Source organism: Fusarium odoratissimum, assembly GCF_000260195.1.
Source record: "Fusarium odoratissimum NRRL 54006 unplaced genomic scaffold supercont1.8, whole genome shotgun sequence".
In the NCBI taxonomy this organism is placed as follows: domain Eukaryota; kingdom Fungi; phylum Ascomycota; class Sordariomycetes; order Hypocreales; family Nectriaceae; genus Fusarium; species Fusarium odoratissimum.
In genome coordinates, this window is record NW_022158694.1 from 408933 (window position 1) to 422709 (window position 13777).

Consider the following 13777-nt stretch of genomic DNA (forward strand, 5'->3'; position numbering starts at 1 on the left):
AACACTGCTAATACAATCGTGCGTCGTTTTGTTATTGTTAACGTGCCTGGCACTGCCCTGTTCGTCCTGCCAGTGACACCTTCGACCTTCACAAGTACAGCAGCACGTAACAGAAACCGATATCTGCTTAAGATATAATTGGTGACTTGGGCATATCGAATTGTGAGCCTTTATGCGCGAATCCTCGATAAATACAATCTACTCTGGCGATGCTTTGGGTCCTCTCATGTTTAATACACCATGATCACTGGAGGGATATTTAAGTTTCTTCACGAAAAGGTTTCTCCAATAGAGGATTCACTGGGTAGGCAGATTGGTATTAGCACTAGCTACTTGGCTTGACCAAGAATCTTAGATATGATACTCAGTGCTGGAGTCGAAGGTTACCTCGATTCTTCAAAAAAAGCGCACTGGCGTACTCACTCATTAGGGATAAGCGAGGAGACTGTAGACAACAAAGGGAAGAGTTCTAGTAAAGGTCAAGCCAAACATCATGCTACTTGCAAGCTGGATCGAAAGGGAAGAGTCTCTTTAAGGGCTATTTGGCTTTATATCCGCCTTGACCTTTGGCCCACCAAGCTTTTGTATTGATAGACATCAAAGCTGTCATTCACTTCTGGGGGTTCATTCGACATCGATGGACTAGGCGCACACGATTGTTATTCAACAGCAGATACGACACGAGGTTGGCTGAAAATCATGATATTGCGCTATCTACTTTACATCCTGCGCATCCCAGCTCCAACCAAACACCGAAATAAGGACTTCATTTATGTTCTTTTCCCAAATATCAGTCTATGCATTTAAAGCTCATCATGGATGTTGTCATCCTGCTCGCCACCAGCGCCACCGGCGCCCTGGTACATCTTGGAGGTAATAGGGTAAGCGACGTTGGAAAGCTTCTCCTTCTGCTCCTCGAAGTCCTCAGCGGTAGCGTCAGCACCGTGCTCATCGAGCCACTCGTTGGTCTCCTTGACGGCCTCGAGGATCTGAAAAAGTTAGTATATGCATTTTTAATGTGAGTAGTGGAAGAACTTACAGTCTCCTTGTCCTCCTCCTCAATCTTGCCACCAAGACCCTCCTCGTCGTTGACCTGGTTCTTGAGGGAGAAGGCGTAGTTCTCAAGGCCGTTTCGGGCCTCAATGCGCTCGCGGGTAGCCTTGTCCTCCTCGGCGTACTTCTCAGCCTCGGCGACCATGCGCTCAATCTCCTCAGGGGTAAGACGGCCCTTGTCGTTGGTGATGGTGATGGACTCCTGCTTGCCGGTGCCCTTGTCGTGGGCAGAGACCTTGAGGATACCGTTGGCGTCGAGCTCGAAAGAGACCTCGATCTGAGGCACGCCGCGAGGAGCGGGAGGAATACCGGTAAGCTCGAACTTGCCGAGGATGTTGTTATCCTTGGTAAGAGATCGCTCACCCTCAAAGACCTGGATCAGGACCACGGGCTGGTTATCAGCAGCGGTAGAGAAGATCTGGCTCTTGCGGGTAGGGATAGCGGTGTTACGGGGAATCAGCTTAGTCATGACTCCACCGGTGGTCTCGATACCAAGGGTCAAGGGGTTGACATCCATGAGAACGACACCAGAAGTACCCTCCTCACCGGAAAGGACTCCGGCCTGGACCGCAGCACCGAATGCAACAGCCTCATCGGGGTTGATGCCCTTGGAAGCCTTCTTGTTGAAGAAGTCCTCAATGAGCTGCTGAACCTTGGGGATACGAGTGGAACCACCGACAAGAACGATGTCGTCAACGTCGGACTTCTTGAGCTTGGCGTCCTTGAGAACCTGCTCAACAGGCTTCATAGTCTTCTTGAAGAGGTCAATGTTGAGCTCCTCGAACTTGGCCTGGGTAAGGGTCTCGGAGAAGTCCTTGCCGTTGTGGAAAGCCTCGATCTCAATGCGGGTGCTCTTCTGAGAAGACAGAGTACGCTTGGCCTTCTCGGCCTCACGCTTGAGCTTACCCATGGCCTTGAGGTCCTTGGTAATGTCGACGTTGTTCTTCTGGTTGTACTGCTTGGCGAAGTAGTTGATGACTCGCTGATCGAAATCCTCACCACCGAGATGGGTGTCACCAGCGGTAGCCAGGACCTCGAAGATACCGTCATCAATGGAGAGAAGGGAGACATCGAAGGTACCACCACCGAGATCGTAGACGATGATCTGTCGCTCACCGTCGGTCTTGTCAAGACCGTAGGCGATAGCGGCGGCGGTGGGCTCGTTGACGATTCGGAGAACGTTGAGACCGGCAATGATACCGGCATCCTTGGTGGCCTGTCGCTGGTTGTCCTGCGGTGGGGGTTAGCCGTCTGATCAGCTCGAAGGAGGAGAAAGTCAAACTTACGTTAAAGTAGGCAGGGACGGTGACGACGGCGTGGGTGACCTTCTTACCGAGGTAGCCCTCGGCGACCTCCTTCATCTTGCCAAGAACCATAGCAGAGATCTCCTCAGGAGTGAACTGCTTCTTAGCGCCATCAACCTCGACCTGGACGACGGGACGGTCATCACGGTTGACGACCTTGAAGGGGAAGTGCTTGATATCACCCTGGAGGGTCTTCTCGGAGTACTTGCGGCCAATGAGGCGCCTAAACAGTTAGCATTGTGCCGTGCAATCAGAGGAATTCATGTGTGCATACTTAATATCGTAGATGGTGTTCGTGGGGTTAGCGGCGGCCTGGTTCTTGGCGGCGTCTCCAACCAAACGCTCATCCTCGGTGAAGGCGACGTAAGAGGGAGTGATTCGGTTACCCTGATCGTTGACGAGAATCTCAACCTTGCCCTTCTGCATCACACCGACACAGCTGTATGTGGTTCCAAGATCCTGAGCTAGTTAGCGGGGTCATCATGAGCGGGCGAGAAGCGGTAAACGTACAATACCAATGACGGTGCCGTAGTTATCGACCTCGTCGGCCTGAACAGTCTGGACGAAGGCCAGAGGAGAGAAGAGGAGGGCGATCCAACAAAGGAGTCCCAGGCCAAGGGCCATTGAGCTCCTTGAACGAGCCATGATGAGCTCTCTATAGTTGCTCTGCTTTCGAAAGCGCAACAAGACTCTGAAATGGAAAAGAAAAAGAAAAGAAATCAATCAATTGTAAAGCAAAGGCGTCTGAGTCTCGAGCCTTGCGCACAAATTGTTTGGTATGGAGGAGAGAGGGGGTATCTTTGAATGTTGGAAGAAGGCGAGGAGGAGGAAGCGTCTGAACTTATTAAAGGCTCCAAAAAAAGTAGAGTAACTGTCCAGTTCGCAATGAGGACACATTTCACATCATTCGCGCGGCCCCACGTGACAGGGGTCCCGAGGGTTATGGGATATCCGCACTGTGCAAGCTCAGAGTTCTCTTCACCGAGTTTATTGGAGGGGGGACAGTGTTTGTAGGGCAAGGCTGTCGACCCCTGGCACCTGTTTAAACACTGAGCGCCTCAATCTACAGGGCCAGTGTCATCGCTGGCCTCTGCGTAAGACGCCACCTGTGTATCACTATTCAAGCATTCGAGGTATGTGCAGAGAAGGTGTTGGAACAAAGGATTGCGTGTGTTTTCTACGGGCTTCTACGCATCGTGAGTCATGCGAGTCCTCTGCCTGGTTGAATTCCACCGAATGTGACAAAGATTGAGGTGAACCTTGTAGGCTGAGACGCCTTCTTTACTCGAAAGTACAGGCCTCACTTACTCTCTGTACTTCGAGAATATTCTCACCAGAACCTGGTCTAGTGGGCCCTCGGAGGCTTGACTGCCGAAGGTATCCTTTTGGGTGACTGCGACAACGACAGAGGATCCTCATATCCCTTAATATCGCCAATCGCTAATACAGGCACCATCTACGAGCTATCAGCAAGTAGATTATGGTTATCCGCATCAATTATCGCAGGGTGATTATGCCACGTTAGCTCTATTGATGATGGCATGGTGGGGTAACCTTCAATCACCCAATCATGGCCCAAGGAATCTCCAGTTCGGGAAAACAGACTCACAATCCGTTTGAATTCCATGATGCTCTAGAGTGTTTGTCCCTTTTCCCACTTTAGGCTATTTTTATGCTCTTATGATAATATACGCAAATGCCATCCATATCCTAAGTATAGCATTTCTAACATGGGGCCAAATGGAATCTGATGGATTATTCCTGCAACTATTGTGACCAGTATTGCATAGTAGCATTACTAGCACTAGGTTCTTGTCATGCGAGTCGTGCTCCTATATAACATAGACAGATGGAGCATCACTTGTTCGAATGAAACTTCTGGAGAATGGCCTACACGTCTGTTAAGGTGTGACACACGAGAGCTGCTTGGTCTTCCCTTCTGTGGCAATGATTCTAACTGTTTCTGTCTCCGCAAACTCCCGCCAAAGGGGCCAGTCGATGGCATGTCCCACGCCCACAACATCATGTACTTGTTGACAGACACATTCAAAGTCCAACTCAAGTTTATCATAACAGGCAATTGATGGTAACGCGACCGAGCTCTTTGCCTCTAATGGATGGCCAATCTCATCCACAAAGTGATGTATGAGCTGGCGAGCCAGTTCAAAGCCAAACCCAGGGTTGGTTGAACAATGGCGGTCATATCTATTTACAGCTTGTTGCAGGTCGGAGTTCAGGATTGATATCCCAAGTAACCAGGACTGGAGTCCCTGAGCCACCTGAGCCAGTACTCCTCAAAGCCATTCCTTGCTTTTCGTTTCAGCATTCTTGTGGTTGAGCTTGGCATTGGCGGCGTCGATCTCATCCTGGAACTCGAGCTTGTCATGATACTTCTTCGGAGCAGATAAGGGATAGAGAGGTTAGCTTGGCAGACTGGAACATGTAAAATTCACGGCTTCAAGCTCGTTTGGTCTTCTATGAGGAGCCCATTCAGGGTTTGGTCGAGCATGAGCTCCGAGAGCCAGGTCAGAGATGAGCCATGCGGTTCTCCAGCAATGAGGTGAGCGATGCTTTCCGTTAGTCTGTTGATATCCCCAGATCCGTCTAAAGCGATAAATTGTATTTTAAGACCATCCCGCGATAGAAGCGCGTTCTGCTACAAATGTCTTGACCAGTTACCTTTCAACGCAACTGAACAGTAAGTTGTCTGACGACGCCACGAAAACTCTACATTTAGCACTCGACTTTCGACAACAGCCATTGAACTTTGATATCTTGTGAAAATACTTCAAAATCCCTGCGCGGAAGAAACGTTGAATGTGAAATAGTAATAGGCTGATCATCTATTAAGTCTGGCCTAAGCTTAGGTAAATCTAAGTAAAGTTAGCCCAGTTAGGTAAAACTAGGTAAATTTGGGTAAATAAACTTAGGTAAGACTCAATAAACTTAGGGAGTTTAATAGATATCTATAAGCCTAGTGTAGAGAGGTTATGGACTTGCTTTTCTGACACTGCCCGAAGCCTTGGAAGATACCAACACTGTCGAGGGGCCACTGGGCTTGGTGGCAAAGCAGGAGGTGGTGGGTTGAGACATGACGGTTTCTCAAGGGTCAAGAGACGGAGAGTAAAACGAAGCCCGACCCAAGATTCTTCCTCGGCGCGAAAAGGGTTCAGCCAGCTGAAATCATGACTAGGCTCACCGAGCGCCATTGACCTATCGACCTCGCAGCCGTCGAGAGTGCAGATGAAAAGAGTAGCAGTCTATCACGAAGTGTTGAAAGAGCCTGAGCAAAGGAGATGGCGTCGCTGCGTGGAGAAACGTCTTGCACAAATGGGCAGACTGAACGGAGGGAGGTGGTTGAGGAAAGAAGAAAAAGAAAAAGAACATGTGCGAGAAGAGGCATATAAAAAGCCAATCATACATAAGTAAACCCGTGGGTATAATTGCGATTCACGATATGGTAATTGACAAACATTTACAGCTGCCGATGCTCTATACCTGGTAACAAGAAAACGTGAAGATACGGTTTATGTGTTGAGAGTATCATGGAATAGTAAAGAGAGCTGGAAGTCGACAACAAGCAATGCTGCGACTCTATTCAAAACACAAATGGTCCTTCTTTATGCAATTTTATAGTGTTTGCCTTATGATAAACAATAGTTTGATTGACTCATTGAATGGTAGGATACGGAAGAGCAAGTTGTTGACCAACTAGGCAGTTCAAGAGGCTTGAAAGCCTTTGCAACCCTACAGCGATCTCGATCAACGGCTGTTACCAACCGAGACAGCTCGCGACACTGCCAAAAAGTTATTACAATAGGCGCCAAAAGGACAGAAAGAGATATCGGGAGACCTGTCTCCAAGACATTCGTGTTTGAGAAAAAGCTACAGTTAAATATGACTCTTTGACTCCTCGCTTCTGTTTCCCAACTGGCCTAGCAAACATGCAATATCAAATACAGTTTACATCAACTTCTTTCCCAGCTCATTAGGAATTCTATAGATTTCACCAGTCTTGTCGTCCTGAAGCCAATGTTGCTCTGGAAGAATCGTTGGATTTGGATCTTTGATCGGCTGGATCAAAGTTCGATGCTCATGGTAGTGGATGGACCGCGTACGCTTGGGTTCGTAAATTGTATGAACGTGAGGCCGAACATGCTCCTGCACGACTGGGTCTCGGTTATGAATCGTCCTATCAAAGTTAAGGCTGTCCTGGAGGTGAAACTGGGCCTCGCCGTTTGTACCAGCGCGGACTTCCTCGTTGATACGTTCAAACTCAGCGTCTCTAGGGTGAATATAGTCCAGGTTCTGGCGAATATTGGCTTCTTGACTTGAATTTGACTCAAGGTTAACGTCTGATTCTTGGAATAAGGGTTTGATGTGAGTCGCTGCATGTTCGGGTCCTTCTTCACCAATTGCCAATCGTGAGAGTCTTGCCTGAGTAGGACTGGCTTCTTCAACGAGGTCGAACGGTGTGAGAGGGTCGATGTCTATCTCAGGAAGTGTTGATTCATCCGGAGAAACGGCCAGCCGAGACAACCTCATTTCAAGGCCATCCGTATTCTCCGCCTGGCTTGGCCTCACTGTCTGGTATGTAGTGCTCTGGGAGTGTTCCGGCTCTGTTGAATACCGCTGAGATTTTCGATGAGATGCATCTTCAGCAGTTTCATCCCCACACCAGCCAGTTGCATCTTCCGGCTCTAGGCTGGGGCGCGGCCGTTCTAGTCTAGGCGTTCTAGGCGTTGGATCTGCTTTCAACGGTTGAATTGCCGGATGAGCTAGAAAGTCGCCTGTGTTCTGGGCCCCAACCGTAGGCTGTGCCTGTGAAGCTTCAGGGCCGTTATGCCTCTCAGTCTTTGAACTTCTGCTCAGTAGACTCAGAGACTTTCGATGTCGAGGCTGAGAGTTCCGACTGGCCTCAGTCAAGCTGTTTCTGTTGCTTGCTGGGTGCGGTTCTGAACCCCCAGAATTGGTGTTATTGGCATCAGCTCCATGGAAGAGACGTGATGCCCTCTTTTTGATGGCATTTTTGAGACGGCCCGCCATGGGACCGGCGCGTTAATTGGACGTACCCAACAACAACGGGACAAGAGATAAAAGTGACAGAAACACGAAAAAGGGTTGGAGAAGTCTGAAGTGTATTAGTGATATTACGAAATATTTACAAGTGTGGTCTCTAAGGCCTGTGACGGGAGGTGACTGTTGTGATCTGATTCGATTCAGAGACACCACATTTCATCATTGAGAATAGGAAACATCGTGATTACTGCATCTTTGCATCACCTTATTTCACCATTAACCTAATCGCGAAGTCGGTCGGGATCGACGGACAGGATCTGGTGGAAGTTTGCGTGTGTGACGTGCTACATCGGCACTACAGCCGCTAGTGATTGCTTAGCATTGTAAATCCATAATCTAGTCTCTGCTCTCCTTGGCAGAACCTGCTCATCATTTCCTGTTATCCCCCACATCCCTTTGACTTTCGGAGAAATTGGACGAGGTTATCACCAATTTTCGACACGTCAATGGTTTCCGGTTGCGGATCAACTGCCCCTACCGACTGAGGCTCAACAAGCCATCCACTCGGATGGCTGAGACATGCATTGAGCTTCGCCCTTATCTGCTCAGATCGTTTTTCGATCATGACGTCGATGAAGGCCTCTTTCAGCTGTAGTTGAGCTGCAGGTGTCAGGCCGCACTGACTCTGGAGCTACCTCTTCCGTAGACGTAGCCGTGGGGACTAAGACACGCACCAAATGAAGATCGCGGGATGACATGGAAGGCTTGAGGTCGTCATCATTACAGTTTAGATGTTCTCCTCCACAATCTCGATAGCTCGGAGCAAACATTGGAGCTCACCGTTGGCTAAAGCTATGAGATGACGTCCATGATGCTGCCCATGATGAAGAGGCGGGCAGTTCGGACAACGAGACGACGTAAAGCGTCTTCAAGTATATAAACTTAAGCGTACCTCGACTTCTTAGCAATATCCTCCTCATCATAATCATCATCATCATCATCATCAACAACAACAACATATAAGCTACAGCAAGACAAACACCAATCAGCAATTACCCCTGAATTCCATACACTTATAACTCACAACTTCAAATTAAACAAGATGGAGAAAGCAAAGCAGGCCGTTTCTAGCTTCCTTTCCAACGATGGAAAGCACAGAACCACTGTCGACGAAGACGTTAAGCCCCACGTCACTCAGGAGCATGTCATGCCTCATAAACATGAACAAGTTACAACAGCCCTCGACAAGGAGGTTCACCAAGAGCACCATCATACAACTGTCCAGCCTATTACTCACAAGGAGACTCTGTAAGCGACTTCCCCGGTCCCACATATTTGCAACTGCTAACAAACTCAGTCCCGAGCAACACCACCACAACCTCATTCCAGTAGAGCACAAGACTTTTCACCACGGCAATGAGCAAGACACTCGAGCTACACTCGACCGAGAAGCTGCTAAATATAGAGACACCACTGAGACCCACAGTACCACTCACTCCACCGAGACTGCTCCTGTTCTCACCGGCGAAAGAAGTATGTAACTATAACTTCAAATCACACAATGGCAAAACTAACACTTAGATAGTTCATCACCACGTCCACGAGCATGTGCAGCCTGTAATTAATAAAGAAACTGTGCAGCCACATGTTGTTCACACAACAATCCCTATACAGTGCGTTACATATGACGATCGTGATGATGAGGAGGACACTAAGCTAATCTGATCAAAAGTGAAACTCACCACGCCGCCCCGGTACATCACGGAACTTCTACTCTACCTACTAAGACTCTGGAAGAGTTTACTCAGGAGCGCGGTGGTCTCAAGGAGCGAGCAGCTCAGAAGCTTACTGAGTTCGAGGGATGCCCTAAGCCATACCGACGAGAGCTTCAGGGCGAACAACTGGAAGGTGACAAATCGATGCACCTTCACGGTCATGGTGACAACTACGGTGAAAACCAGGCCTTCGCTGGCCGAGAGGGCCAGATGGGACGCAACACTGAAGGTCTGGCCGCTGGTGCCGCAGCTGGCGCCGGGGCTGCTGCAGCTACTCGCAAGCACCGACACGGTATTGGCCACAAGGAACGCCGTGGATCTGCCTCTAGCAGCAGCTCTATGAGCTCTAGTGACGAGGAGTCTCGTGGTTTGGGCAAGTCTTCCAAGACCAAGAACCGTGGCCTTGGTAGCTCAACTGGAACTGGTGTCGGAGCTGGAGCCGCAGCCGCCGCTGCTGGCGCCGCTCACTCTCATCATCAGAGCCGTGAAGGTGCTGCAGCTGCTCCATCCATGCTTGAAGGTAATCGAGGTATTGGCAGCAACACTGGTCTTCAGTCCGGTTCTGGTATTCCCGGAACTGCTGGTGCTGGATCCGGCGTAGAGTCCATGGGCAGCACTGGTAACATGAGCTCCTTTGGCTCTAGTAACCGTGGTATTGGAAACCCTAACACTGCTGGTCTCAACAAGCCGCACACTAGCGAGTACGACCAGGTCAAGACTGGAGGTCTTCACAACGACCCCTTGAACAGTCAACATGTAAGTATCCTTGACATATATTATTTGAACTAAACTAACATGCGTAGGCTCGTGGTGACTCTGGAGTTGGTATGCAGACTGGCAAGAAGCCTTCCCTGATCGACCGTCTCAACCCCATGAAGGATGCTGACGGTGATGGTAAGAAGGGACTTTTGGACTAAAGTCTTTGCTGAGTGTTAGGGTAAAGGTGAAACCCAATTGTACAATTAGTGATACATGATTAGTTATGCATGACGTACGCAAGTTTAGCTTAGTTGTTCTGTATTTACCAAGGTTTCACAAGCTCCTTCAACGCATCATGACATATGGTGAACTCTAGTCTCCATACAAAATCTCCTTCCGTCGATTCTTCGAATGTGATTGATATAGCAGCATATTCTCTTGGCACTCGGCAACTTACATAGTTTTTATACGAGCTGAACTCTTATTTCGATTTCAACAATCCAGCACTTTTCACCATGTATAACGTATCTTGATTTCGAAACCTGTATGTGGGTGGGTGATTGTTAGTATAGTTTGTGATTTGGGCTCTTATTCATGGCAGGACGTGTAATTACTGATTGCAATGAGTACTCTACATCCCGGAGTTGGTATAGACAAGATGGACGTCATAACTTGATAATCTATTCAAGGATGGCAAACCTTCCGATAGCAGGTTTATGAAAAAGAACTCAACCCAGTATGTATGATCGCAGCTGAACAATAGGAGAGCACTACTCTTACTGAGCACCATTGAGCCTTTGGGAACAAAAAGCTTAGATATTTGATTTGGCAACTAAAATAAATAGGGAAAAGTCCGCCTACGTTTATTATAATCTTGCACAAGTTTATCCCAAAGTTACCTAAATATTTCGAGGCCTCATATTTTCTTGCCCCCCGCCCCTCAAAGCCAGTTAACTCTAGGATTCACTGCGAGTTCACTTTCAAGACATAAAATGCAAAACAAGAGTATCTTCTCTGAAACTTTTGTTATATGCATGATACTACTCTAATAAACCAGCAGCGACGGTTTCGCCTCCACTTCGGATCACAACTCTTTGGCCTGACTCAAGAGGAACCTTAGCCGCCAGCTTGATAACTACTCTCGCAACACCACCAGGCTGCACAACTCTGGGCTTCTTTTTGACAATCACCCCAGTGGCCTTGTCCAATGTTGCTGTGATTGAAACAATCTGTCCAGCTGAATGCAGTCGTCCACGATGAAGATCAACTGGCATGGGCATGAGATGCTCAAACGCCATGGCTTTCATGGTGAAAGTGTCACCACAGCTGATAGGATCCTTAGTGTGGCATAGCATATCGCCAACTCGAATGTGAATAGGGTCGATGTTAGTCAGAGCAACACTGACACTTTGCCCAGCAACAGCCCAGTCTTGCATATCTGAATCCACCATTATTGACTTGACATAGGCCTCTTCTCCACTCGGCTGAACTAATAGAACATCGCCAATCTGAACAGAGCCAGAGTCAACCCGACCAGCAATAGTCGTCGTGCCAAGCTGTGATCTGAAGACCTCAGAAATTGACATTCGGAATGGGTTCTTGAGTGCACGTGTTGTTGATGGCTCTGAGTTTTCGAGAGCCTCAATCAGAGTAGGGCCAGTGTACCAAGATGCAGCCGTGTCTTCTGTTCGGCGAACAAGATTGTCGCCATTAAGACCAGAAATAGGGATGAAATCAATGTTTTTGGGCTGGAAGCCCAGACCAGCGAGGAACCCATTGACCTGCTGGGCGATTTCATCAAAACGCTCCTGTGACCAGCCAACCATGTCGAGTTTATTGACGGCGATGACGAGCCTTTGAACACCCAGACTTCGCAGAAGCAACACGTGTTCTCGGGTCTGCCCCTTAAGTCCCTTTTCGTAGGCTCCAGTGTTTGCGTCAATGACCAAGATAGCAAAGTCAGCTTGACTGGCACCTGCGATCATGTTCGGTACAAAATCCCTGTGACCTGGTGCATCAAGAATAGTGAAGCTGGTCTTCTCCGTCTCGAAATGGTTTGTTGCAATGTCGATAGTGACACCTCGTTCTCGCTCCTCACTTCTTTGGTCCATTACCCATGCTAGGGCAAATGACTGTTTACCAGACTTTTCAGCCTGCTTTCGATACCGATCGATAGTGTGCTTCTCAACAAATTTGAGCTCCAGCAACAAACGACCCATCAGTGTACTCTTGCCAGCATCGACATGTCCTACTTGATCAGCATAGAACCTAGGAGAAGAGAAGTGAACTTACCGACTACAACAAAGCTGATACTTCTCTTGTTGGAACTATTTTCATATTCCTTCAAAACATCAAGCCCCTTACTTTTAGGGGGCGGAGCCTCAGCAATATTCAGCCCCGCAACGTCCTTTTCAGCTTCAGAGACGTCCTTGTCTTTCTCCTTTTGGGCCTTTTTAGGAGCCTTGGCCACTGGCTTTTTCCCCGCTGAATGGAATTAGATTAGCCGATTATTTCGTCCTTGCAAAACTCGAACCTTTCGCCTGGGCTGCGAGCACCACGTCATCGGGACTGGGTTCGGCGAAAGCTTCGGCGACATAAATGGGAGAAGATGTATATGGCATAGCAAAAATCTCGTCAGGCCTTGGGGCTTTGGACGGAGCAGATCCAAAGAGCGTCCGGGCAAAAGCGGATGGGGTAGCCCGAGGCGTCATGACTGGAAGGTCCTCGTCCATAAACCATCCCTTGGGAGTAGAATCGATGTCTTTCTGATGGTTGTCGGTGATAGCTGCAACCTCTGTTGATTCCTCTTTGGGTGGCGATTTGACTTGTAGCGTAGGTTCAGGAGCCTGGTGAACTTGACCCAAGATTGGCTGGTTCTCCTTTTGTGACTCATTGATGGAAAGTCTTTCCAGTCCCCTTTCGGCTCGTTCCAACTCCTTTTTCTCTTCCGTCTTCTTCTTCCTAGCGGCCGCAAGAGCTTGAAGCTTTGACATCTTGGGAGGCCCATCGCCACCTCCCAATAAGCCACCACGAGGACGCTCTGGCTCAATAAAGACAGTCTGGCGTTCTTCAGGTACGCTCATCCATGGCATGTCGTCAAAATGCCATGCCGGAACTCCTAGAGCGGGTGGAAGATCCATGATAGACGTATGCTCGTTTGACAGACGTCCGTGGTCTGCTCCAGTCCCAAAAAGGCGTTGCGAGGCAGAAAAAAAGACTGACATACCTTCTGGCGCTTTCTTTGCTGGTTTGGGGGCCGGAGCAATGAATGTCTTCATTAAATATGTGACTGATTTGTCGATATCGTAGTAATAGTGCCACAAAGCTTCCTCGATTTGTGCTTTTGTCACCTTGTTGGCTTCAGTGCCCAGAGCCCGACGGACCTCCGCTGTTCCCTCCTCCATGGCCTGGCGATCTTCTGGACTGAGCTCGTCTTCTACTTCATCTTCATAATCATCTCCGTCAAATTCGGATACTATTTCGCTTGTATCGAAAGTGTGAACGATTCGATGGCGCGACATCTTGTATAGCTGGGCTGGTAAGGCGAAAGATGGGTTCGGTTGAAGATGTGGTCTGGCTCAGTTACTGGAGGGTATTAATAGAGGGAAGAGTCTGGGGACGGAGAACAGAGGGTATCTGAGGCTTTTATAGACAGAAAAGAAGAAGAAGAAAGTAATCTTCGAAACACTCGCAAGTAAAATTCTCGATCCGCTTTGGAGAGTTTGTGTTCCAAGTGTTAACTTAGGACAAGGTCTGAGTGTGTTTTAATGATGCATCGACGATTGGCGGGGCACAAGCTGGTAGTGGGGTCCACATTCACGACTTATGATCTCACTAAACCAACTGCTGAAGCCTAAGGTACTGACTGAGTTGTGGCGGGGTCAACGCCTAAGCCCCTAATTTCGGACTATCTTGTTTCCCCGCGCC

General features: G+C 48.7%; 4 protein-coding genes across 6 annotated transcripts; 1 reads left to right on the forward strand and 3 right to left on the reverse strand.

The window, feature by feature from the left end:
* Positions 1–619: 619 nt before the first annotated feature.
* Positions 620–3255, reverse strand: FOIG_05940 (glucose-regulated protein). Its single transcript, XM_031204859.1, has 5 exons — positions 2868–3255; positions 2632–2816; positions 2340–2580; positions 1040–2284; positions 620–989 (listed from the first exon to the last, which is right to left on the reverse strand). Exons 1-5 carry the CDS (start codon positions 3000–3002, stop codon positions 804–806), a joined length of 1992 nt encoding a protein of 663 aa, XP_031065108.1. The 5' UTR covers positions 3003–3255; the 3' UTR covers positions 620–803.
* Positions 3256–6199: 2944 nt separating this feature from the next.
* FOIG_05941 (uncharacterized protein) lies at positions 6200–7512 on the reverse strand. Its single transcript, XM_031204860.1, has one exon. It carries the CDS (start codon positions 7401–7403, stop codon positions 6321–6323), a length of 1083 nt encoding a protein of 360 aa, XP_031065109.1. The 5' UTR covers positions 7404–7512; the 3' UTR covers positions 6200–6320.
* Positions 7513–8363: 851 nt separating this feature from the next.
* Positions 8364–10201, forward strand: FOIG_05942 (uncharacterized protein). The gene is made up of 5 exons (XM_031204861.1): positions 8364–8684; positions 8734–8909; positions 8962–9049; positions 9109–9907; positions 9955–10201. Exons 1-5 carry the CDS (start codon positions 8479–8481, stop codon positions 10066–10068), a joined length of 1383 nt encoding a protein of 460 aa, XP_031065110.1. The 5' UTR covers positions 8364–8478; the 3' UTR covers positions 10069–10201.
* A 428-nt stretch (positions 10202–10629) lies between these two features.
* On the reverse strand, positions 10630–13685 carry FOIG_05943 (elongation factor 1-alpha). Of its 3 annotated transcripts, XM_031204864.1 has the most exons (4): positions 13543–13625; positions 13077–13435; positions 12143–12334; positions 10844–12098 (listed from the first exon to the last, which is right to left on the reverse strand). In XM_031204864.1, the coding sequence occupies exons 2-4, from the start codon at positions 13369–13371 to the stop codon at positions 10891–10893; spliced, it is 1695 nt and encodes a 564-aa protein (XP_031065113.1). In that variant the 5' UTR covers positions 13372–13435; positions 13543–13625; the 3' UTR covers positions 10844–10890. The 3 variants fall into 3 exon arrangements, with proteins under 3 accessions (XP_031065112.1, XP_031065111.1, XP_031065113.1); XM_031204863.1 differs by having other exon boundaries at positions 10630–12098; positions 13077–13685; XM_031204862.1 differs by having other exon boundaries at positions 10634–12098; positions 12384–13673.
* Positions 13686–13777: the final 92 nt, after the last annotated feature.

What these genes read in the sequence shown, in the direction of transcription:
- FOIG_05940 (XM_031204859.1), bottom strand. Translation starts at nt 3,002, where the DNA reads ATGGCTCGTTCAAGGAGCTCAATGGCCCTTGGCCTGGGACTCCTTTGT. An exon ending in ACGGCACCGTCATTGGTATT is followed by an intron (nt 2,817 to 2,867) that starts GTACGTTTACCG and finishes TAACTAGCTCAG; the next exon opens with GATCTTGGAACCACATACAG. An exon ending in AACACCATCTACGATATTAA is followed by an intron (nt 2,581 to 2,631) that starts GTATGCACACAT and finishes CTAACTGTTTAG; the next exon opens with GCGCCTCATTGGCCGCAAGT.
- FOIG_05942 (XM_031204861.1), top strand. Translation starts at nt 8,479, where the DNA reads ATGGAGAAAGCAAAGCAGGCCGTTTCTAGCTTCCTTTCCAACGATGGA. An exon ending in TGTTCTCACCGGCGAAAGAA is followed by an intron (nt 8,910 to 8,961) that starts GTATGTAACTAT and finishes ACACTTAGATAG; the next exon opens with TTCATCACCACGTCCACGAG. An exon ending in CACACAACAATCCCTATACA is followed by an intron (nt 9,050 to 9,108) that starts GTGCGTTACATA and finishes TCTGATCAAAAG; the next exon opens with TGAAACTCACCACGCCGCCC.
- FOIG_05941 (XM_031204860.1), bottom strand. Translation starts at nt 7,403, where the DNA reads ATGGCGGGCCGTCTCAAAAATGCCATCAAAAAGAGGGCATCACGTCTC.
- FOIG_05943 (XM_031204862.1), bottom strand. Translation starts at nt 13,371, where the DNA reads ATGTCGCGCCATCGAATCGTTCACACTTTCGATACAAGCGAAATAGTA. An exon ending in GCTCGCAGCCCAGGCGAAAG is followed by an intron (nt 12,335 to 12,383) that starts GTTCGAGTTTTG and finishes AATTCCATTCAG; the next exon opens with CGGGGAAAAAGCCAGTGGCC. An exon ending in TATCAGCTTTGTTGTAGTCG is followed by an intron (nt 12,099 to 12,142) that starts GTAAGTTCACTT and finishes CTGATCAAGTAG; the next exon opens with GACATGTCGATGCTGGCAAG.